Source organism: Callithrix jacchus, chromosome 9, assembly GCF_049354715.1.
Source record: "Callithrix jacchus isolate 240 chromosome 9, calJac240_pri, whole genome shotgun sequence".
NCBI classification, from domain to species: domain Eukaryota; kingdom Metazoa; phylum Chordata; class Mammalia; order Primates; family Cebidae; genus Callithrix; species Callithrix jacchus.
The window spans coordinates 33,559,843-33,586,087 of NC_133510.1; the positions used below are offsets into that span (position 1 = coordinate 33,559,843).

General features: G+C 37.1%; 1 protein-coding gene across 7 annotated transcripts in view; it reads left to right on the forward strand.

Moving 5' to 3' along the window:
• The window catches only part of GXYLT1 (glucoside xylosyltransferase 1), a 62,861-nt gene that overhangs the window by 24,758 nt on the left and 11,858 nt on the right, over positions 1–26,245 (forward strand). For all 7 annotated transcript variants that reach the window (XR_013522702.1, XR_622708.5, XR_013522703.1 and 4 more), the window contains 5 exons: positions 640–811; positions 4,109–4,234; positions 8,083–8,334; positions 21,553–21,676; positions 21,974–22,146. Coding sequence is in view for 2 of the 7 variants with exons in the window: in XM_002752364.6 (XP_002752410.3) it covers positions 640–811; positions 4,109–4,234; positions 8,083–8,334; positions 21,553–21,676; positions 21,974–22,146 (847 nt within the window). In the remaining 5 variants the exon portion in view is untranslated. The remainder of the gene's footprint in view (positions 1–639; positions 812–4,108; positions 4,235–8,082; positions 8,335–21,552; positions 21,677–21,973; positions 22,147–26,245) is intronic.

Sequence of the window (26,245 nt, forward strand, 5' to 3'; positions counted from 1 at the left end):
TCTGTCTAGAGTAAAGTGGCACAATTACAGTTCACTGCAGCTTCTGTCTTCTGGGCTCAAAATATCCTCCCATGTCAGCCTCCTGAGTAGCTGGGACTACACGTCCATGCCACCCTCCTGGCTAACTTTTATATTTTTTGTAGGGATGGGATCTCAGTATATTACCTAGCTAACCTGCTCTTGAACTCCTGGGCTGAAGTGACCCTTATTCCTCGGCCTCTCAAAGTGCTGGGATTACAGACATGAGTCACCACACTTGGCCTAGTTTGTTTTATAAATAAAAATTTTGAACTTTAGTTTTTCTCCCTCCCTCCCTCCCTCCCTTTCTTTCCCTTTGCCTTTCCTCTCCCTTCCCTTTTCCTTCCTTCTCCCTTCCTTCTCTTTCCATTCTTTCCTCTCTGTCTTTCACAGGGTCTCGCTCTGTTGCCCAGGCTGGAGTGTAATGATGCAGTCATAGCTCACTGCAGCTTTGAACTCTTGGTTTCAAGTGATCCTCCTGCCTTAGCTTCCTGAGTAGCTGGTACTGCAGGCATGAGTCACCACATCTGCCCTTGAACTTCACTTTTTGAACATGGTGAAAGTATCATGTTGTAAACATATACTAAAACTGTTGGAAAATGTGATTTTCTTTCCTATTAGGTATAATCTGAAAATACAGCCTGTTGAGAAAATTCATCTAGCTGTAGTTGCCTGTGGTGAAAGACTGGAAGAAACTATGACCATGTTGAAGTCAGCTATTATTTTCAGCATCAGACCTCTTCAATTCCATATTTTTGCTGAAGATCAGCTACATCACAGCTTTAAAGGCAGAGTAAGTATTTGAGATGAAGTCAAGGTTGTAGAATTGAATATTTAATAATATACTCTAATAGAATGTTGTTGTATTAGTCTGTTATCACGCTGCTAAGAAGAATTACCTGAGACTTGGAGGGAGAGAGAGAGAGAGAGAGAGAGAGAGAGAGAGAGAGAGAGAGAGAGATCATGAGAACAGCATAGGGGAAATCGCCCCTATGTTCAAGTCATCTCCCACCAGGTCCCTCCCTCCACATATGGGAATTTCAGTTTGAGATGAGAATTGAGTGGCAGTACAGAGCCCAGTTATATCAGTTGTTGTATTCCTTCATTGCACAAAAATATTCTGTAACATTGCCCTTCTAAAGTGGAGAGTGCTCCTTGAACCACTTCCATCTGAGTCCAGATCTAAGGTGAAAGAGGAAGGTTCATTTTTGAATAGCAGTGGGCTACTTAAAAGTAAGTTCTTTGTCAAGCATGGAGGTTTTATTTTAGTGACTGTAGTGCCAGGATGTTTTGACTAAGAAGTCCTGTGATTTATTTTTGTCCATATCCTTTCCTTTGGAGTGCCTTAATCAGAGCCTACATAAAGGTTTTAGTCTGGTTTTGAGAGGAATTCTTGATTAATAATATGGCAGGAAATGACTTCTGGATCTGGTAAGATAATTACTTGTTTTGGTTTTGTATTAGTTCAGATCAGTTTGGCAGCAGTGGCAGAAAACCCCAAGTAACAGTGGCTTAAACAAGACTGAAGTTTATTTCTCTCTCACATAAAAGTAGGTAGCTTGGATTATATGTCAATTCTTTATCTTCAGGTACTCAGGCTTCATCTGACTGTGGCTGAGTCCTTTCCAGCATGAGGCTTCTGCTTCATGGTCCACAATAGCTACTCAGACTGCAGCCAGTGCACCTATATTTTGTTCAACATGAGGAGAGGGAGTGAAGAAGGGCAGTCTCCTCCTTCTCTTAAGGGTACTTTTTAGAAGTCACTGTGACATTTCTGCCATATCCCATTGGTCTGAATTTAGTCATATAACCATACCTAGCTGTTAGTGAGAGTGGAATATACACTCTTTAATCAGGTCAGCCTTGTAACTTCCTCAACAACAACAAAATTCATGTGAATTTTCTTTTATATGTTCTTCTGCCTGTATCTGTTCTCCTCTTATTGTATAATAGTAATACTTATTATATAGTAATATATAGTAATAATACTTATTATATAGTAATAAGATGAGAACAGATAGAGGCAGAAGAACATGTAAGAAAAAGAAAAGCCACCTGAAATCTCACTACCTTGCATTCTGAAATGGTGGTAAAGGTGATGCTAATGATCATTCATTTTATATTTTCTCTCTCCTCCCTCTCTATCATCTGTCTGCATCTATCTCCATTAAATTAAGCTTTCAAACTCATTTGGATTTTTATGCCTGGTCTAACTATGTAAAAAATATATTTGATGTTTTTTCAGGTTAATTTAGTTCATTGTGCATATTGAGTGCAAAAATACTAATTAAGAGCTCAGATCTTTCAGTTTTCTGCCAAAAACATTTATAGTTTGGCGGAAAAGCTATACAAGTTTTCTTACCTCTTAAGTGATATATGGAAGTATACCTTTTTACTTTCTGTTTAAAAATATTTCTAGTATCGGCTGGGCGTGGTGGCTCACGCATGTAATCCCAGAACTTGGGAGACTGAGGCAAGTGGATTACCTGAGCTCAGGAGTTTGAGACCAGCCTGGCCAACATGGTGAACTCCTATCTCGAATATATATATATATATTTCTAGTGTCTATATTTGTGTGAGCTAATTTTGTGATCTTGATCTCTTTATCTGGATTGTTTTCTAAAATACTGAGGAATTAATCTTGTCTTAGTGGTTAAGAGAATAACAGCCTTCTGCCAGTTATGGAAATCTTTGAAAAGATAGTTTAAAAAAGTAAAACATTTATTGCATTATGTTAGTTGCAACCTCTGTGTTGTGTTTACACCTGGCTGAAATATTGATTGTGTAACATATGCTATATTTTTAAACTTAGTTTTTTGCTATAATAATCACTGAAAATGTTTGGTTTTGCCTTTGATGAAAGAATATCAAATATTTTATGGAACATGCTTTTAGTACATAAAACAAGTACATTAACAAGTACATGTTAAATGAAAAGTGACTAAGATTTTATTTTGAAGTTGGTGTTGAAAGGCTCTTCAAGTGGTTAATAAGTGGGGCAGGGAAATAACAGTGCTAGTATTTTAAAATAATTAGTTGATAGCTGGGTATGGTGGCATGCACCTATAGTCCCAGCTACTTGGGAGGCTGAGGTGGGAGGATCACCCGAGCCTGGGAGGTCAAGACTACAGCAAGTCATAATTATGTTACTGCACTTCAGCCTAACCTGGGTAACAGAGTGAGACCCTGTCTCAAAATAAATAAATAAATTAATAAAATAAAAAGTAAAATAAATAAAATAAAATAATTGGCAGGGACACCAAAGTAGAGTGTTGGAATTAAAGGTATTCCCTTAAACTATGTTGCAAGATGTTAATGTTTTAAAATGGACTTAAACACAATCATAATTCAAAAGCGATTATATTAGTCTGTATGCAGATTACTTTGTTTTCCCCCCATAGATTGTTTCTTACTGCTTTTTAGGAAATGTGAATCAATAATTCTATTGAAATAAGAATGAGCGATAATACTTAAACTGAATTTGAAATAGTTCAGTATCTTCAAATGCATTTAGGGTACTGAAGTGTAAACATTTTCATTGTAGATTTTTAGATATAATTTGCTTTTTGCAGTAATTTTATAAAAATTGACATTGCTATGTATCAGAATATTTTATTATCAGAAATATTCAGGCATACTAAAATTATGCATTGATGGACAAATATTTTTTAACCAGTTTCATATTTGGTCTGACTTTGAATGTAAGCACCTGTCATACCATATATATGGTGGTAATAAAATTAGTGCTTAATTTTTCTGATTTTAACTTGTTAATGGGTTAAGAGAATTTACACATTAGATAAAGTTGAGGAAGACATACTTGCAAGGGTCTTTCACCTTTCTGATGGGAGTCAGACCTTGATAACTTTCATTATGCCTCAGATCTTAATGGTGAAGTCTTTCTGGCATCTTATTTTGATTTTTAGATTTTAAATGGAAACAAAGTGGTGGAAGAATCTTTCTCTTAACTTTACAGCATAAAATGTATACTATCTTAATTTTTAACTCTTCTCTTTTATAGTCTGTTGTTTTATGATATTAGAGAGAAAATTCAGAGTGAAACTAATCTATTTTTTTTTAATTGTTTTAGCTTGACAGCTGGTCATTTCTACAAACATTTAATTATACGTTGTACCCCATAACCTTTCCAAGTGAGAATGCAGCAGAATGGAAAAAACTGTTTAAACCATGTGCTTCGCAGAGATTGTTCTTGCCAGTAAGTTTTTTCCCCCAGTGTCCTTTTTTTTTAAATTTTTTTATTTTTCTTTTTTTTTCTTTTTTTTTTTTAAATTGAAACTTACTGCCGATGAAGGTGGCCGAGAAAAACAAACAAAAAAAAAAGAAACTTACTTTTACACAGATGAGTCTCTGAAGAGTTACATATAAATCCAGTTTAAAAATTAATAAATAGAAATCAGTATTTGTACTATTTTTCCCTTTGAACATGAAAAAATATTCATAGGGAGCAACTAAAATAAAAACCCTGTTAAGAATGAGAAATTTTTAGTAATTTCTGTTGAGATACCAGTTTAATGTATTCAGTCGCTGTGAACTCTTATCTGTAAGAAGGAATAGAGGTTGCCAGGTCTTAATGGAGCCAGGTCTGTTGCCAGCAGAAATGCAGTGGCATTATCATGTTCAACTTGTAGACTGCATTTAGAGTTTGAGAAATTAGGGAGAGTGCATCATTAAACAGCAATTTGTGTCTTATACCAAGCCAATTTGTCTTTTGTAACTGATACTTAAACAGAAACAAATTTAATACATTGGAACTATTTATTCAGGGGGGTTGTTCTTTGGTAGTGTTCTGTGGTGAAAAACCTTGATTTTTTTTTATATACAAATATTCTGAAGCAAGGTTACCTCTTTCATTTTGATTTGATTTTACCCAGTTTTAAAATTCACAGTAGTTGTGTAGACCATTATGATATTTAGATACTTACAGTTTTGCAACTTAAACACATAAAGAATACTTATGGTAGAAATACTGAATTTAAGAAGCACACAAGTTTCTGGAAAGTATATAAATTATGGGGAAGAACCTTCAGTTACTTCTTATTGCTAAGTGGATTAAGGCAATTCCTAGCTTATTAAGAATGCAGTTTAGCCGGGCACGGTGGCTCACGCCTGTAATCCCAGTACTTTGCGGGGCGGAGGCGGGTGGATCATGAGGTCAAGAGATTGAGACCAACCTGGTCAACATGGTGAAACCCCGTCTCTACTAAAAATACAAAAAATTAGCTGGGCGTGGTGGTGCGTGCCTGTAATCCCAGCTACTCAGGAGGCTGAGGCAGGAGAATTGCCTGAACCCAGGAGGTGGAGGTTGCGGTGAGCCGAGATCACGCCATTGCACTCCAACCTGGGTAACAAGCGAAACTCCGTCTCAAAAAAAAAAAAAAAAAAAAAGAATGCAGTTTATTGAATCCAGGATATCTTAAAAGATTAACTTATAATTCTGCCTAACTAGTATCTTTGTGCTCTGCCTTAAAAAGTTGGACCCTAGGATCTTTCTCTTCTCTTCCATTGTAAAAAGCACACAAATAAGGGATTAAGATTGGTTAAAAAAATTAAGAAGTTTTAGATATTTCATGTAGGTTTTATAAGTTTTTGAAATAAGTTTTATATTGAATGTTTGCAGTGTCACAGTCAATTAATTAATATGCGAGTGCCTATTTCTTGTCAGTCAGCTATACTCAAGTGCTGGGTATATAGGAATCAATAGAACAGACATGTTTTCTGTTTTCATAGAGCTTCTTGTCTGATGGGGGAGACAGACATAAAATAATTACACCAATATATTGAAAAAACAGTAAGAGATGAAATAAAGATGTGAGGTTATGGCCATTTCTCTGCCAATTTGTTATGGCACTTTATTAACACTTGACACCATAGCACTTTGTTAACACTTTATTAACAGGTTTAATTGTTGATGTTATATGAAATATGCCAGATGATTTAATGATGTAAAACTAGTTAAATACTTAAATGCAATTTTAAGTACAAGAAATACTTGAAACCTGTCAAATTGACCTCATACTTTGCTGTTACTTCTACATCTTTTTAACCAGATTTAAGTAAATTGGTGCTTTATTTTTTTTATAGTGATAAACTTTTTTGCTGAGTTTCTCTTACTTTGAAATAAATGCATGAAAAGAACTAATGTAAACTGTGCCAGTGCCTTCTTCACCCGAAAGGAATCAGAACTATACATAGGTGATTATTATTTAACTATATGTCTGATTTCCAGTTGGCAGTGGCTCCCAGCATTGAACTTGGAGCTTTATGCAGCTTCTTCCTAGTCTGCTAAGAATATAGTAATTTGTAAACATATATGACACAGATGTAGAATGTTGCTATTAAAAACAGTTCTCACTCTACTACCCCTCAAAAAAGAGAGACAGACACACAGATTCCGCCTCCCCTTGCCCACACCTTCTTTTTTTTTTTTTGAGATAGAGTCTTGCTCTGTTGTCTAGCCTGGAGTATACTGGTGCTATCTCAGCTCACTGCAACTTCTGCCTCCTGAGCTAAAGAGATTCTTCTGCCTCAGTCTCCCAAATAGCTGGGATTACAGGCATGCGCTGCCATGCCTGGCTAATTTTTGTATTTTTAGTAGAGACAGGGTTTTGCCATATTGGCCAGGCTGGTCTTGAACTCCTGACCTCCGGTGATGCGCCCACCTCAGCCTACCAGTGCTGGGATTACAGGCATAAGCCATCATGTCTGGTCACAGATTCCCTTTTAATTGAGGCATTTGACCAAGTGAACTTTCCCTACTCAGGCCTTGCAGTCAGTCATTTTTTCCCCCAGCCTGGTATTAAGTCAGCTGATAATGATCTAAGGGAGGAATGAGGTGATTTCAGCCTAGTAGCTGCCCATTAAGGGCAGCTCCTGCTTTAGTTGCAGGAGGAAGTAAGAGCTTTGAAAAGTAGCAGAACTAGGATCAAGCTCCTATTACATTCTTAACTCAAAAGGTTTAGATTCACCTATTCATTGAATCTTACTAATACATCAGGATAGGCAGTAAAGTTAAATCTGTATGAGTCAGAATCTAAAGTTAATGTGTAAGGCAGAAATAAAAAATTATCCTTGGTTGGGCGTGGTGGCTTGTTCCTGTAATCCCAGCACTTGGGGAGGCCAAGGCAGATGGATCACGTGATGTCAGGTGTTCAAGACCAGCTTGGCCAACATGATGAAACCCCATCTATATTAAAAATACAAAAAATTGGCCAGGTGTGGTGGTGCATGCGTGTAATCCCAGTTACTCAGGAGGCTGAGGCAGGAGAATAGCTTGAACCCAGGAAGCGGAGGTTGCAGTGAGTTAAGATCACACTGCTGCACTCCAGCATGGGTGACAGAATGAAATTCTCTCTCTCTCTCTCTCTCTCTCACTCACTCATGCACACACACACACACAAAATTATCCTTAAAAACCCCCAGAGAAGGCGCATGTTGATTTAACATCTCTTAGAAGGTGCAACATATTAGCCAGTCTAAGTCAAGCCTTTACCCTTGGTTAGGTGTACATTCTCTTTGATTCATTGGGAGACAGTAAGCATAGAAATAAGAGCATGGACTTTGAATTGAATCCGGATTGCCTGGGTTCCAGTTTGGCTCTACCTCTTACTAGTTGAAACTGAAATGGTGTAAAGGTGTCAGTGTTATAAGGCAAGGGGAATAATATCAGAAGATCTTTATTTGTATTGGTTTATTTCTATATTTATCTCAGGAAATTAGGATTAAAGATATAAATTTACCTAAGTTAATGTTATTGTCCGTTATGAAAACCATTTCCTCCCTGATCTCTGAAGATGTTGGTAGCATTCTCTCAATTTTTATAATTATTTTGTTTTGGTTTGTTTTTATATCTTCTCTAAAAGTTAATATGAAGGTTAGCATAGTATCTTTATATGCTATTGTTAAAAATGACAGATTTAGGAAAGATTACCTTAAAATAGTATCAATTAGTTTATCTCTTCGGTGTATCATATACCATTAGAGGTGATTTTATGTTTCTTTTTGAAATAGAATTATAGTTAATTTTTCAAATATTTCTCCTTGTAGTTAATCCTGAAAGAAGTTGACTCACTATTGTATGTCGACACTGATATCCTTTTTTTACGACCAGTTGATGATATTTGGTCTTTCCTAAAGAAATTTAATTCTACACAAATTGCTGCAATGGCACCAGAACATGAGGAACCTCGAATAGGATGGTATAATCGCTTTGCTAGGCATCCATACTATGGAAAAACTGGAGTAAATTCTGGAGTTATGTTGATGAACATGACTCGAATGAGAAGGAAATATTTCAAGGTAAGTCACTAGTACAGGTAGTTGTTAGCATTTCTCTAAAAGCCTTCTAAATTGTTTGGTTTTCAATTTAGTTTTACTAAAAACTAGATTGAACTATAAAGAATTTTTCTACTAATCTAGAATAATCTAGAAGATTAGAAGAAGCTAGATGTCTAGATTTATCTGGAAGTGTGTTCATATTATTTTGTTTAGCAGAGCATTACAATAGGTCAAACCAGCTGGCATTACAATGAAGTAAAATAACAATGTACTAAGTAGTGAACATCATCTCTCTAGATTGCCGTTCTAGAAAGCAGATGTTATTTTGTATTTATATAGCCATGGAATGCATCGAATCTAAATTATGATACACCTTAAGGACAACATGGAGTTGCAGTTAAAAGCATAGACTCTGCAACCTGTTTGGTCTCACCTGTAAAATGGAAATGATAGCACTACCAATGTCATGGGACTTTTGCGAGGAGGAAATGAGTTAGAACAGTGGCTGACACATAGTAAATGTTGGCTGTATGGTGTTATTGGAAGTTAACTTAAAAAATTCCTGCATGTTTTCAGTCTTTCAGATTGTGAGGTCAGTAGAAAAGTCAGACTGTTTAAATTCTCTGAGTGTGCATTTAGATGACATCAGTATGTACTACTGTTTACCAGTTTCATGTAGATTAATTGTATATCTAAATTGCAAGTCACTGCAGTTCTCTGGAGTCAAACTGGCTTTCTTTGTAGCTTTGCCTCCTGTGCACTACTTTACTAGTCACTTAGTTAACCTTCAAGTATAAGTTCTCTCAGCTGAATAAGAGAGATAATAAACAGACTGAACTAAGTTAATTTAAAAGAGATCTGTTGAAAATTCTTACTAGATCGAGGCATGTAGTAAGCAGTAAAATGTTAGCTAAACACAGTGACTTCTGAGCACTCACTCACTGTAGGCTTTCCCTCTAGGGGTATAGACTTACTGTTTATTCCTTTATGTCTCATTAGGACTAAATTAAACATTAAGGGATATCATGTCTTTTATTATATGACTATATGTGTACATTTGTAGATACATATTTTTGTCATATATTTTTCAGATGGTATCTGGTGGAATGGAATTTATTCTTTCTATATGTCTGATTTAAGTCTTTGCCTCATTTCGAGCTGTTTCCTCTAAGTTTGGTATAAGCAGCAATACTGCTATAACCATTACCATGTGCCAACACTTTAGTCTTAGAAGTCTGACAGCTGTTACCTGTCACTCTTCTGTTCTGTTGATCTGGTAAACCTAGTTTTCTTTTTAGCCTTCCCTATTCTGAACCTTTTTAAAATTCTGATTTAAATTTAGTTTGTTTTCCACAGCTGGTTGCATTAGTGAGCCCAGTGTTAGGAAACCTCTGCTCTTGTTTAACAGAGAACACATCTCGCTTTGGTTGCCAAGTTTGTCATTATATCTTGAATTTTTAAATTTCATGTACGGTAAAGTTCTGCTATATGATAAAACTAGTATAGTAACATGATTGTTATTTTCTGATTCTTAGATTATGCACGGTGATATTATACCAGAAGATGGTGCTGTAAGATTATCTGCAAAGAAATAATGTAACTTCTCAGTAACTGCATTTGAAATTAGTAGAAGTTTAATGTTGCAAAGAACTATAGAGATAACACCAGTTGATTAAAACTTTAAAAAAATACAGCTATATATTTCAAATCCATTATTATAAAAATTATTTTATTCTTCTTTCACTTTTTTGTAGAGAACGGTCTTTACAAAAAAAGAGTTGCCCAGGCTGGTCTTGAACTCCTGGCCTCAAGTGATCCTCCCACTTCAACCCCCATAGTGCTGGGTTTATAGTTGTGAGTCACTGCACTTGAGCCAGATCTACCGTCTTTTACTTCCCTATTATTTAACTGTCATTCATAAGTACTTTCATAGTTTCTCCCTTTCCCTTTTTCTTTTTTTCTGTGACATGTTCCAAGTCATCTAGAGATGTAGTTACGGGGGTTGGAATAATTTCTAAACTTGCAAACTTTTTTTTTCTTCCCCACATTAATGTCTTGATGAAAAAAATATAAAACAATTGGTTGTACATTAATTCTGCAAGTATAATTTACTTCACACCTACTATTTCTGTTTTACAAGCAGGAATATACTCAGATTTGCTTTGTTTTCAAATATTGATATTATACTTAGGGTTGTCGAGATGTTCCCACAAAACTTAGGGATTTTTAAATTCCTTTTCTTATATATTTTCATTTTTCTTGATTGTTCTCTTTATAGCAAACATAGTCTTGGTTTTTCCTACCAGTTCTACAGTTAGCACAGGTCTTACATTTTAGAAATTTCGCAAGATAACTGAGCTACTTATAATTGCTTTCCAAACTGTTTTATACAGATGCACGACTGTTGCTTCATGGTTCTTAACGTATGCAAAGCCACAATAAAAACTTAGGAAAAGATCATAGTTTAAGTTATTTATTTGCTTTGCTGTCTGTCACCTGGTTCTTACCACTCTGGCTGTTCAGCTCCAACCTGATGTATTATAGTTAGGTATATCAAAAAGTTAAAATAGGGCTAGGTGTGGTGGCTTGAGCCTGTAATTCCGGGACTTTGGGAGGCCGAGGCACGTGGATCACATGGGTCAGGAGTGCGAGACCAGCCTGGCCAACATGGTGAAATCCCATCTCTACTAAAAACAGAAAAAACCAACTGTGCATGGTGGTACATGCCTGTATTCCCAGCTACTCGGGAGGTTGAGGAAGAATTGCTTGAACCAGGGAGGTGGAGGTTGCAGTGAGCTGAGATCCTGCCACTGCACTCCAGCTTGAGTGACAGAGTGACAGTGTGAGTGAGACTGTGTCCCAAGGAAAAAATAAGATATTGAACATTCTCTTAAAAAATTATGTAATTTTTAATAATCTCATATTTGTTAAACAATGAGTAACATTGGTTAAGCGATTATTTTGTGTTATCATATTTGCAGTTTTGAATCCCTATTAGGGTATTTATTTTCTCTTCTAAAAAAAGTATTACGATATTTCTTAACTTTTTCCTATTTATTAGAGAAAAACCGAAGAGTATGAATTAGACATCGTGGGACCTCTTCCTTGTTTGTTTACTCTCTGCCCTTTTTGTCCTATGTATTTGTGAAGTCTTTATTTGTTTGCTTGCTGCACCTACTGCAGGCAGGATATGTCTTTGGACAGCTTTATATTTATTTTAGCATGGTGCCTGACATAAAGTAGCAACTTGATAGATAATTATTAGCAAAGGACAGTCAGATGAAGGTTTTAAAAACTAGGCCATTAGTGAATTATTGAAAAATATTTTATATGAAGTAGATACAATGTTTTTACATATTTGTAAAATGTATGTGATAGAGGACTTTTCTTGTGTTAGTACATAACTTATGAGAACAGAATAATAACGAATATCTTGCCAAAGGGGTTGAACTTTTTAAAGTGAAGTAACTAATCTTTAGGAGTTGATGAGTTCCCAGTTTCTAGCATTGTTGGAGCATAATTTAAATAATCTTCAATTTTATATGTATGTATGGGACAGGCTGATAATGATAGTCCGTTCATTTTCAAAAGCATGCTTAATTTAAAAAATGAAACTAACTGATCTTAATTTTAACACACATGTATTTGGTCATAGATTTGCTAAAATTTGTAAAATTAGAACTATGGTTTTCTGTTTTAAATGTTATGAAACTAAATTATGCTTATAAAGATTCAAAAAATTCATTGTATCTAGAGTAAAAAGACAGTTTTTGACATATCTCTCTACAGTTTTATGCGTCTACCCACAGTGACACTATAAACTTTGCTATGTATTTTTTGGACCTTTTAAAATATGTATTTTGAGGCTCGGGGCAGTGGCTCGTGCCTATAATTCCAGCACTTTGGGAGACCAACCTGGCTAATATGGTAAAACCCCAACTCTACTAAAAATACAAAAATTAGCTGGGTGTGCTGGCACATGCCTGTAATCCTAGCTATGCAGGAGCCTGAGGCATGAGAATCACTTGAACCCAGGAGGTGGAGGTTGCAGTGGGCCAAGATTGTACCACTGCACTCCAGCCTGGGTGACAGAGCAAGACTCTGTCTCAAAAAAAAAAAAAAAGGAAAAGAAAAAGTATTTTGAAACAAACATACATATGCATTAGCACTTAGAGGATTCTTTTATATATTTTCAGCTTTTTTCATTTAGTAAATATATAGTTGACTGACTTCTGTGTCATTACACATAATCACATTTTTTATATGTATATGATGTGGAGAATGGATGATTTTATCTTTTTTTGTGTGTGTAACTAGTATGAATATGTAGTTGTATAACTGAAAATATATTTTAAAATTTGTATTTTCTTCAATATACTACCATCATGGTTAAAAAAATATATATTTTTATTGCATTTTAGGTTTTGGGGTACATGTGGAGAACATGCAAGATAGTTGCATAGGTACACATGTGGCAGTGCGATTTGCTGCCTTCCTCCCCTTCGCCTATATCTGGCATTTCTCCCCATGCTATCTCTCCCCAACTCCCTACCCGCTGCTGTCTCTCCCCTATTCCCCTCAACGGACCCTAGTGCGTAGTGCTCCACTCCCTGTGTCCATGTATTCTCATTGTTCATCACCCACATATGAGTGAGAACATGGGATATTTCATTTTCTGTTCTTGTGTCAGTTTGCTGAGAATGATGTTCTCCAGGTTCATCCATGCCCCTACAAAGGACACGAACTCATTGTTTTTGATTGCTGCCAATACTCCATGGTGTATATGTGCCACATTTTCCCTGTCCAGTCTATCATCAATGGGCATTTGGGCTGATTCCAGGTCTTTGCTATTGTAAACAGTGCTGCGATGAACATTCGTGTGCATGTGTCCTTATAGTAGAACGATTTATAGTCCTTTGGATATATACCCAGTAATGGGATTGCTGGGTCAAATGGAATTTCTATTTCTAGGTCCTTGAGGAATCGCCACACTGTTTTCCACAATGGTTGAACTAAGTTACACTCCCACCAGCAGTGTAAAAGTGTTCCTATTTCTCCACATCCTCTCCAGCATCTGTTGTCTCCAGATTTTTTAATGATCGCCATTCTAATTGGCGTGAGATGGTATCACAATGTAGTATTGATTTGCATTTCACTAATGACCAGTGGTGATGAGCATTTTTTCATATGTTTGTTGGCCTCACGTATGTCTTCTTTTGTAAAGTGTCTGTTCATTTCATTTGCCCACTTTTGAATGGGCTTCTTTGTTTTTTTCTTGTAAATCTGTTTGAGTTCTTTGTAAATTCTGGATATCAGCCCTTTGTCAGATGGGTAAACTGCAAAAATTTTTTCCCATTCTGTTGGTTGCCGATTCACTCTAGTGACTGTTTCTTTTGCCGTGCAGAAGCAATGGAGTTTGATTAGGTCCCATTTGTCTATTTTGGCTTTTGTTGCCAATGCTTTTGGTGTTTTGGTCATGAAGTCCTTGCCTACTCCTATGTCCTGAATGGTTTTGCCTAGATTTTCTTCTAGGGTTTTTATGGTGTTAGATCTTATGTTTAAGTCTTTAATCCATCTGGAGTTAATTTTAGTGTAAGGTGTCAGGAAGGGGTCCAGTTTCTGCTTTCTGCACATGGCTAGCCACTTTTCCCAACACCATTTATTAAACAGGGAATCCTTTCCCCATTGCTTGTTTTTTCAGATTTATCAAAGACTGTATGGTTGTAGATATGTTGTGTTGGCTCCGATGCCTCTGTTCTGTTCCATTGGTCTATATCTCTGTTTTGGTGCCAGTACCATGCTGTTTTGATTACTGTAGCCTTGTAATATAGTTTGAAGTCTGGTAGTGTGATGCCTCCTGCCTTGTTCTTTTTACTTAGAATTGACTTGGCTATGCGGGCTCTCTTTTGGTTCCATATGAAGTTTAAGATAGTTTTTTTCCAGTTCTGTGAAGGTCATTGGTAGCTTGATGGGGATAGTGTTGAATCTGTAAATTACTTTGGGCAGTATGGCCATTTTCACGATACTGATTCTTCCTAACTATGAACATGGAATGTTTCTCCATCTGTTTGTGTCCTCTCTTATTTCGTTGAGCAGTGGTTTGTAGTTCTCCTTGAAGAGGTCCTTTACGTTCCTTGTTAGTTGTATTCTTAGGTATTTTATTCTTTTTGTAGCAATTGTGAATGGCAGTTCGTTCTCGATTTGGCTCTCTTTAAGTCTGTTACTGGTGTATAGGAATGCTTGTGATTTTTGCACATTGATTTTATATCCTGAGACTTTGCTAAAGTTGCTTATCAGTTTCAGGAGACTTTGGGCTGAGGCGATGGGGTCTTCTAGTTATACTATCATGTCGTCTGCAGACAGAGACAATTTGGCTTCCTCCTTTCCTATTGGAATACGTTTTATTTCTTTTTCTTGTCTGATTGCTCTGGCTAGAACTTCCAATACTATATTGAATAGCAGTGGTGAGAGAGGGCATCCTTGTCTAGTGCCAGATTTCAAAGGGAATGCTTCCAGTTTTTGCCCATTCAGTATGATCTTGTCAGTTGGTTTGTCGTAAATAGCTTTTATTATTTTGAGATATGTTCCGTCAATACCGAGTTTATTGAGGGTTTTTAGCATAAAGAGCTGTTGAATTTTGTCAAAGGCCTTCTCTGCATCAATTGAGATAATCATGTGGTTTTTGTTTTTGGTTCTGTTTATGTGGTGAATTATGTTTATAGACTTGCATATGTTGAACCAGCCTTGCATCTCTGGGATGAATTCTACTTGATCATGGTGACTAAGCTTTTTGATATGCTGTTGCAATCGACTTGCCAGTATTTTATTGAAGATTTTTGCATTTGTGTTCATCATGGATATTGGCCTGAAGTTTTCTTTTCTTGTTGAGTCTCTGCCAGGTTTTGGTATTAGAATGATGTTGGTCTCATAAAATGATTTGGGAAGGATTCCCTCTTTTTGGATTATTTGGAATAGTTTCAGGAGGTATGGTAACAGTTCCTCTTTGTGTGTCTGGTAGAATTCGGCTGTGAACCCATCTGGACCTGGGCTTTTTTTGTGTGGTAGGCTCTTAATTGCTGCTTCAACTTCAGATCTTGTTATTGGTCTATTCATGGTTTTGACTTCTTCCTGGTTTAAGCTTGGGAGGATGCAAGTGTCCAGGAATTTATCAGTTTCTTCCAGGTTTACTAGTTTATGTGTATAGAGTCGTTTGTAATATTCTCTGATGATGGTTTGAATTTCTGTGGGATCTGTGGTGCTTTCCCCTTTATAGTTTTTTATTGCATCTATTTGGTTATTCTCTCTTTTCTTTTTTATGAATCTGGCTAATGGTCTGTTGATTTTGTTGATCTTTTCGAAAAACCAGTTCTTGGATTTATTGATTTTTATTTAAGGGTTTTTCGTGTCACTATCTCTTTCAGTTCAGCTCTGATCTTAGTTATTTCTTGTCTTCTGCTAGGTTTTGAGTTTTTTTGATCTTGCTCCTCTAGCTCTTTCAATTTTGAGGATAGGATGTCAATTTTGGATCTCTCCACTCTTCTCATGTGGGCACTTATTGCTATATATTTTCCTCTAGAGATTGCTTTAAATGTGTCCCAGAGATTCTGGTATGTTGTGTCTTCATTCTCGTTGGTTTTGAAGAACTTCTTTATTTCTGCTTTCATTTCATTGTTTATCCAGTCAACATTCAAGGGCCAGTTGTTCAGTTTCCATGAAGCTGTGCGGTTCTGAGTTAGTTTCTGAATTCTGAGTTCTAACTTGATTGCACTGTGGTCTGAGAGACTGTTATAATTTCCGTTCTTTTGCATTTGCTGAGGAGTGATTTACTTGCAATTATGTGGTCAATTTTAGAGTAGGTGTGATGTGGTGCTGAGACGAATGTATATTCTGTGGATTTGGGGTGGAGAGTTCTGTAAATGTCTATCAGGTTTCCTTGTTCCTGGTCTGAGTTCAAGTCCTGGATATCCTTGTTAATTTTATGTCTGGTTGATCTGTCTAATATTGACAGTGGAGTGTTAAAGTCTCCCACTATTATTGTGTGGGAGTCTAAGTCTCTTTGTAAGTCATTAAGAACTTGCTTTATGTATCTGGGTGGTCCTGTATTGGGTTCGTATATATTTAGGATCATTAACTCTTCTTGTTGTATCAATCCTTTTACCATTATGCAGTGTCCTTCTTTGTCTCTTGATCTTTGTTGCTTTAAAGTCTATTTTATCAGATATGAGAATTGCAACTCCTGCTTTTTTTTGCTCTCCATTTGCTTGGTAAATGTTCCTCCATCCCTTTATTTTGAGCCTTTGTGTATCCTTGCATGTGAGATGGGTTTCCTGGATGCAGCACAGTGATGGGTTTTGGCTTTTTATCCAATTTGCCAGTCTGTGTCTTTTGATTGGCGCATTTTGGCCATTTACATTTAGGGTTAATATTGTTATGTGTGAATTTGATCCTGCCATTTTGATGCTAGCTGGCTGTTTTGCCCATTAGTTGATGCAGATTCTTCATTTTGTTCTTTACCATTTGGTATGTTTTTGGAGTGGCTGGTACTGGTTGTTCCTTTCTATGTGTAGTGCCTCTTTCAGGAGCTCTTGTAAAGCAGGCCTGGTGGTGACAAAATCTCTGAGTACTTGCTTGTTCGCAAAGGATTTTATTTTTCCTTCAGTTATGAAGCTCATTTTGGCTGATATAAAATTCTGGGTTGAAAGTTCTTTTTTTTAAGGATGTTGAATATTGGCCCCCACTCTCTTCTGGCTTGTAGAATTTCTGCTGAGAGATCTGCTGTGAGTCTGATGGGCTTCCCTTTGTGGGTAACCTGACCTTTCTCTCTGGCTGCCCTTAGCATTTTCTCCTTCACTTCAACCCTGTTGAATCTGACGATTATGTGCCTTGGGGTTGCTCTTCTTGAGGAGTATCTTTGTGGTGTTCTCTGTATTTCCTGGACATGAATATTGGCCTGCCTTTCTAGGTTGGGGAAGTTTTCCTGGATAATGTCCTGAAGAGTATTTTCCAGCTTGGATTCATTCTCTTTGTCACATTCAGGTACACCTATCAAATGTAGATTAGGTCTCTTCACATAGTCCCACATTTCTTGGAGACTTTGTTCATTCCTTTTTCTGCTTTTTTCTCTGATCTTGCCTTCTCGTTTTTTATTTCATTGAGTTGGTCTTTGACCTCTGATATCCTTTCTTCTTCTTGGTCAGTTCGGCTGTTGAAACTTGTGCATGCTTTGCGAAGTTCTTGTGTTGTGTTATTCAGCTCCATCAATTCACTCATATTCCTCTCTATGTTGTCCATTCTTGTTATCAGATCTTTTTTCAAGGTCCTTAGTTTCTTTGCATTGAGTTAGAACATGTTCTTTTAGCTCACAGAAGTTTCTCATTACCCACCTTCTGAATTCTGATTCTGTCATTTCATCACACTCATTCTCCATCCAGCTTTGTTCCCTTGCTGGTGAGGAGTTGTGATCCCTTGTAGAAAGAGAGGTGTTCTGGTTTTGGGTGTTTTCCTCCTTTTTGTGCTGGTTTCTTCCCATCTTTGTGGATTTATCCACCTGTCATCTGTGTAATTGCTGATTTTCAGATTGGGTCTCTGAGTGGATGTCGAGGTTGTTGATGATTAAGTTATTTCTGTTTCTTAGTTTTCCTTCTAACAGTCTGGCCCTTCTGCTGTAGGACTGCTGAGGTCCATTCCAGGCCCTGCTTGCCTGGGGATTACCTCCAGCAGCTGCAGAACAGTAAGGGTTGCTACCAGTTTCTTCTTCTGCTGTCTTTGTCCCAGAATGATGCCTGCCAAATGTCAGTCTGATCAGTCTTTTGTGAGGTGACTCTTTGGATATGTGGGGGTCAGGGAGCTGCTTGAGGAGACAGTCTGTTCTTTATAGGAGCTCAAGTGTTAAGCTGTGAGCTCCATTGTTCTTTCAGAGCTGCTAGGCAGGTACGTTTAAGTCTGCTGCAGCAGAACTCATAAACCGCCTTTTTTTTCCCCAGATGCTCTGTCCCGGGGAGTTAGGGCTTTGTTTATGAGTGTCGGTTGTGCTGCTGCATTTTTTTGTTTTTTTTTTCAGGGCTGCCCTGCCCAGCAAGGAGGCAGCCTAGTCACTCACTGTCTGCCTTCAGAGGCTTTGCTGAGCGCCACCCTGCTGCTGTTGAGCTTCCCTGTAGTCCTGTTTATATGGGTGTGGTTAGAACTGCCTCAGCAATGGTGGCCCGCCTCTGTAATGGCGGACTCTTTCTGTTATGGCGGGTTGCCTCGGCAACGGCAAGCTGCCTCAGCAATGGTGGACTTCCTCCATAGGGGTGGAGTGCCTCAGTAATGGCGGATGCTCCTCCCTCACCGAGCTGCACCGTCCTGGGTTCAGCTGTGCTTGCCGTGAAACTCTCAACCCCGAGCGTTTCCAATTGCTGTTTTTTTGTTTGTTTTTGTGGGGGTGGGACCTGCCAAGCCTGATCACCTGGCTCCCTGCCTCAGAGCCTTTTTTTTTTTTTTTTAAGTTGAACGGTTGACTCTCTCCTAGGTGTTCCAGTCGCCTGCTGAAAGGGCACCAGGATCTGTGTGATTTCCCATGTGGTAACCCACTGCACTGGCTGAAACAATGGCACTGCCTGGGAATCTTCTGGCCAGCTTAAAAGGGCAACCAGACCAGTGTATTTTGTATGGAGAGCCACCGCGCCCCGGCGTCGACTAAATAGCCGCACTGGATAAAACAGCTGTGCTGGCCAAAACAGCTGCACTGGCAACCCTTAGGGCTCCTCCACCTAGGAATCTCGTGGTCGGTGGGCAATAAAGATCGGTCTGGAAATGTGGCGTCCACTCACCCTCTACGCTTTCACTGGGAGCTGCAATCCTGAGCTGCTCCTAAAAGGGCCATCAATCTTTTCTTATAATTTGTGGCCATTTCTGTTTCTTCTTTTGTGAATGGCTGCTTGCCCATTTCCTTTGCCCACTTCTTGGTTTTCTCTTACTTATTGATTTGAACTCCTTTTATATGTATTGCCTCTTTATTAAACTCATTTCTCATAGCTTTTCATTGATTGTCTTGGATAGTCTAGGTTATATCATTAGCAAATAATACTAGTGTTATTGCTTCTTTTCCAAATAGTTTTCTAATAGGACTTTTTTCTTTAAGCTAAGGTTTTTTTTCCCTTTTGATTTTTTTCCTAAGACTGCACTGGACTCTTAATTTTGACTTTCATTGATTTTCTTAGAATAGATATATTTCTTGTGAGATAATATATTTAAATATATATATTTGATTTATATTGGTTTTTAAAATTTATATTTATATTTCTCTATATATTTGAATAGATAGACTCACATGAAGACTTTAACATGTATTGTACAAGGGCTCCACCAGTTCTGTCTGCTGAATGTGTTGCTGGTTTTTGTCCTTGTGTAATTGATATTTTTCTTTTCAGAGCCTAATATTTCCTAAACATACTCAATGACTTATTTCAAATAGTTATCTTTTCAAATTATTTTCTTAAGGAAAACTTGTTTTAATCATTTTCCACATTAAAAAAATTCTAATTATAATTACTATGTATACTGTGATCCAAGAAATTTCACAGAAGGTTAATGCAATTGTAGATCAATTTAAGTATGTGGATTTTTTTTCATGAATTCTGACCTTCTTTTTATTTAAAGGACAAATTGTTTATATTGTCATTGAATTTACTATAAATTATAAAATTGCTTATAACATTGTTTCTCAAACTATGGCAAAGGATTAATTTTTTTAAAAAAATTCAGTATGTTATGAGCCAATACTTCTGTAAAAGATAGATTACTGGAAAAACATATTAAGTAGACGTAAAACTATCAACTTGCTGTAAAAGTTTCTAAATCTTACTCTTAATTTCTGTACTTAATTTCTTAATCTTATTGGGGACATATACAAAATGTACATATTAGCACACTATGTGAACTGCACTATTAAGAATGCTGGTTTATACTGTGGATAGTTTAAAAGAGTCACAGGGATCTAAAAGGTCCACTATTCAATTCAGGATTTCACCATGTTGCCCAGGCTGGTCTCGAACTCCTGAACTCAATTGATCTGCCTGCCTTGGCCTCCCAAAGTGCTGGGATTACAGGCGTGAGCCACTGTGCCCGGAACCATAACTATTAAGTAATATTTAAGTAGTGGTTTTCAGCGTGGAGGAATTACAAGCTCCTATATTAGACAAGTGAAAGAAATAGGTATAAAAATTAGATAGGATGTAAAATTATTATTATTTGCATGACATATTTACATCCCTGGGAGACCTCAACCTATTAAAACTACTATAAACATTGAGGATATATGGTTAATTTGGCTGGGTTGAAAATTAAAATACAAAAATTACTACTTTTAAAAGGAGAGTCAAACCATTTACTGTGGCTAACTCCAGGAGTTCTTTCTCAAGTAGCCTAGTATGGTCTGCTGAAAACAGTGTTGACATGTCAATCAGTTAACATAACCAAGAATAGGAAAATACTTTTGCTAGGAGGGTTGTAATTCTGATATCAAAGCTTACAGTTGTTAAATGGGTTGGGTGAATCTGTCAGCTCTTCGATAGTATGAGAGAGGCATCAGGAAACTAGGATCTCTTTCGTGGAGTGTAGTCTTTAATGCTGCCAAAGATGCCAGTTCTAACTTGCCTCCCTCTGGGACGGTGAGAGTTTATGGGACTGCATACACCTGCTAGACTGGACCCAGTTATTTTCCCTAGGAAATCTTGTTTGACTTGTATATCATTCATGGTACCTCTTTACAGAATTCTTTGCTTGTGCTTTCTAATATACAAATAGCAACCTTTTAGGAGATAAAATGGAAAACCCTCCTCCCCTGTTAAAATAGTAACAAAAGAGATAGCATTTATAGGAGCAAACTTGAAAGAAATTGGCAACATATATATATATATATATACACACATATATATACACATATATATGTATATGTGTATATATATATATATATACACACACACACACACACACATCTTTATCTGTCTATATCTGTCTACACACACACACACACACACACACACACACACACACACTCACTCATTCTTTCTTTTATCTTCTCTTTTCCTAGACAGCCCTTTTCACATTTAGGGTTAGAAATGTCACTTGATATCATGGGGAGTTTGCATTTCTCTTTGTGGCTCTGTTATGGTAGTTGTGGGAAGAATGAAGAACTGTCATCAAGCTGCCATTTTAAGTCTGAAAGTCTGAGGATCTTTTGAATGTTTTAATCAACAGAATGATATGACAACTGTACGACTACAATGGGGAGATATACTTATGCCATTGCTTAAAAAATACAAACTAAACATCACATGGGGTGATCAAGATCTATTGAATATCATGTTTTCTCATAATCCAGGTAATTATTTAAATTCCTTTTGTTTGCATTAAAGAATTACAGATAATACTTAGTGAAAAAGGAGAACATGCATTTATCTGATTCTGTCATATTAATGATTATAGCTATTTATTTTTAAGACAGTAAAATTTTTCTTGAATATTGGTTTAATTGGAAGAGATCTAAATGCCAAACATGTTTATTATTATTGTAATTCTTATCTATAAGAGCTGCATTTTTTAACTAAAAGTTTTGCAAAATGTTACATCTGTTGAATTAGGGGTATTTGCTTCATTGTTTGGTCTTTTCTTTATGTAGAAAGCCTTTTTGTTTTTCCGTGTCAATGGAATTATCGACCAGATCATTGTATATATGGAAGCAATTGCCAAGAAGCAGAAGAAGATGGAATTTTTATTCTTCATGGGAACAGAGGTGTTTACCATGATGATAAGCAACCAGCATTTAGAGCTGTTTATGAAGCACTGAGAAATGTAAGATTTGCCTTTTCTTTTTTTTTTAACTGTTTGTTTGAAAATACTTTCGAGCTTATGGTTAGTTTACAAGCATACTTAGAATTTTCATACACCCTTCACTCAGCCTAATCCGTTATTAACATTTTGCCTTATTTGCTTTGTCGTTGGTTCTCTCTCTCTACATTGCTTTTTTTTCTGAAAACAATATAGTTGTTTTTTCAGAAAACTCAACTGACATTTGATTTTAAGTTCCATACATCAAGTTCTTTTATCCTTAAAAAAGTCATTTTTTTCTTTAAATTAAGAATAAGGACATTCTCTTACACGATTTAGCATCTATCATTGGTTCTTGCTCAAAACAGTCTTCACTATGTTATTTGCAAATTGTTGATTGTTTAACACTAGCACTCCTTCCTTATACATCATTGACATTTGATGTGCTTCTATAAGGAAGAACCCTCCCTTTTGCACATATATTGATGTCTATATAATCACTGTGAACCCTTTGATACTTATTTTCCCCTCAATGATTTATAATTCATTATTTCTTTCTAATGTTAATGCTAAAGTTGTTCTAGATAGGGCCATCAGGAGCCCCATTGACTGCTACTTGTGCCCCTTTGACATGCCCTCATCATTTTTTTGAGTACCTTCTTTATTTTCTGTCCCAACAAAATATTCCAGGTTTGTCCTATACTGTCCCTGCCCTACCTTTGAAATTAGTCATCTGTCAAAGGAGCTCTGGTTCTCTTTAGTAGGCTCTGGGTGTTAGGCATGTTTATTGCTACCAGAGTCTCGTTGCTTCTGAGCCCTTTCAGTGGCAGAGCTAGGAAGTATAAGCATGCACACATGATGTTATGTGTTCACCCCTGATACTTCAATTCCAGGCCATTCTTCCAAGGCTCTTCTTTGCTTTCTTCTCTATATTATATCTCCTTACTTCCACAGTTAGAATCCTGACTTCTGTCATCAATACATTTTCTCATTTGCTTAATCCTACGATCATTTAAAATAATTTCAGAAATGTTCCATTTTTACCATTGTCTCCACCCCCAACCCAACCTACTAAAAATGGCTTAGGATTTGTTTTCAGTCCTTCCTCCTCCTCTCCCCTGCTCCCTGACAAGGGTGTGTACTCAATACTGTATTTAGAAGTTACTTGGATTAGTTCTTTTTTTCCTCTCTTTCAATGTGATTATTTTATTCATTTGAAATACATTTGGGTTCATTTTTTTCCATATGCTTTGTTTTAGTTTTTTTTCCACTATATTTGTTGATATAATTGCGTTTTTTTGATACATGGAATATTAATTAATATACTTCACAAAGTCACAATTACATAAAGGTTTACTCAGATGTAACCTGTTATCTTAGTCCTTTCATCCTAACTGCCCCTTACCCCTATAAGGTACCAATTTCATTGTTTTCTGGTTTATCCTCCCTATGTTTGTATAAGATGAGCAGACCATGGATATTTTGTGATTTCCATTTTCTTACATGAAAGGTAGCGTAGTGTATATCTTCATTTATTCTTTGCTTTTTATACTTAAAACATTCTGGAGATATTTCCTCTTAAAAAAAAACAGCTATATGGTACCCTATTTTATGTACATGTGTAGCAGAGTTTTTTTAGTCATTCTTGATGTTTAGACATTTTGTTGGTTTCCAATAGTTTGAATTATAAATACTGCAGCAATGTACACTAGCTGTGTTATTCATATATTTGTATTGTTGGAAGGTGAATCTTCAGGGTAAATTCCTAGATTTGGGATTATTGGATTGAAAGTATTACCATGTTCCTCCATAGGGATTGTTTGTATTCCTGCCAACGATTCATGAGATGGTCTGTTCCCCACATTCTCATCAACAGAGTATATTATCAAGCTTTTAAAATTTTGTCATTCTGATGGGTGAGAAGTGGAATCTTAGTGCAGTTTTTATTTGCATTTCTCTTATGAATAAATTATTATATATTTGTGAACTATTTCTATATCTTTGGCGGGGGTGAATTGCCTTCTAAATCTTTCACCTATTCTTCTATAGGTTTTTAAAAAATAACTAATGACTTTGGGAGGCAGAGGCAGGCAGATCATGAGGTCAAGAGATTGAGACCATCCTGGCCAACATGGTGAAACCCTGTCTCTACTAAAAGTACAAAAATGAGCTGGGTGTGGTGGCGCACGCCTGTAGTCCCAACTACTCAGGAAGCTGAGGTGGGAGAATTGCTTGAACCCAGGAGGTGGAGGTTTATGTGAGCCGAGATCGTGCCACTGCATTCTAGCCTGGCAGCAGAGTGAGACTCCATCTCAAAAAAAAAACAAAAAAACAAAAAAACCCAGAAAGACTAATGAAACATTATATACCACAAACTTCACCCATTTCAAATATATAATTCAGTGGCTTTTAGCATGTTTGCAGAATTGTACAACTATCATTACCATGAGAACGTTCGGTCTTTCTCACCCTCTCCTCCCTTTGTTAAAAGTTCTTTGTATGTTAGGAATATTAGGACTTTTCCTTTGATACATATTGTGAATATTTTCTACCAATTTGACTTTATGGTATTTGATGCCATTCAGTTTGTATAATTTTTTCATGTAATAAGTTTATCAACCTTTATTTATTTATTTTTTTGAGACAGCATCTCACTCTGTTGCCAAGACTGAAGTGCAGTGGCGTGATCTCAGCTCACTGCAGCCTCCGCCTCCCAGGTTCAAACAGTTCTCCTGCCTCAGACTCCCAAGTAGCTGGGATTACAGGCATGTGCAACCATGCCTGACTAATTTTTTTTTTTTGTATTTTTAGTAGAGACGAAGTTTCACCATGTTGGTCAAGCTGGTGTGGAACTCCTGACCTCGTGATCTGCCTGCCTCAGCCTCTCAAAGTGCTGGGATTACGGATGTGAGCCACTGTGTCTGGCTTTTTTTTTTTTTTAAGTGACTGGGTCTTTCTCTGTCGCCCGGGTTGGAGTGCAATGGCACAATCTTGGCTCATTGCAACCTCTGCCCCCCGGGACTCAAGCGATCCTCCCACCTCAGCCTCCCAAGTAGCTGGTACTATAGGTATGTGCAACTGCACCCAGCTAACTTTTATATATTTTTTGGAGATGGAGAGTTTGCTCTGTTGCTCAGGCTGGTCTTGAATTATGGTGCTCAAGCAATCTACCAGTATCAGCCTCCCCAAGTGCTGAGACTGCAGACATGAGCCATCAGGCCTGGCCTCACCATTTTTTTTTTTTTTGAGGCAGAGTCATACTCTGTCACCCAGGCTGGAGGGCAGTAGTGCGATCACAGCTCAGTGCAGCCTCGACCTTCTGGATTCAGTTGATCCTCCCACCTCAGCCTCCCAAATAGCTGGGACTACAGGTGCATGCCACCATGCTTGGCTAATTTTTGTATTTCTTGTACAGATGAGGTTTTGCCATGTTGCTCAGTCTGGTCTTGAATTTCTGGGCTCAAGTGTCCTCCTATCTTTGCCTTCCAAAGTGCTAGGATTACAGGGGTAACCCACCACACCAGGCTTAACACTCTTATTTTTTTCTTTTTTTTAAAGTAATAATCAGAAAGCCTTTTCTAATCTACACTTGGGTTGCAGAACAGGTTATAGGAGAATTCACCCATATGCTGTTTCATTTATTACATTCAGGCCTTTGCTCTGTTTAGAATTTACTCTCTTATATTGGGTGAGGAGTAGATACTATTTGACTCTTTTCCAAATGACTATACTTTGCTTGTGGTAAAACCACAAAATGGTAAACCGCATTTACTTAAAAATTTATATTTGGCTGGGTGCGGTGGCTCACATCTGTAATCCTAGCACTTTGGAAGGCCAAGGTGGGTAAGCCTAGGAATTCAAGACCAGGTCAGGCAACTCCTCGAGCCCAGCAGTTGGAATTCAGCCTGGGCAACATAGTGAGACCTTGTCTCTAAAAGATAAATGAAAATAAAATAAAAGGCTATCTTTAGCCAAAAGATTTGAGATACTGACATTATCATAAATTCCATTTGTAATTTTGACTTTTCTGTTTAGTTCCATTTGTCTGTTCATTTGTACACTAATACCACACTATTTTAATTATAAAGGCTTTTTGCTATGTTTTAATATCTGATGGTTACTC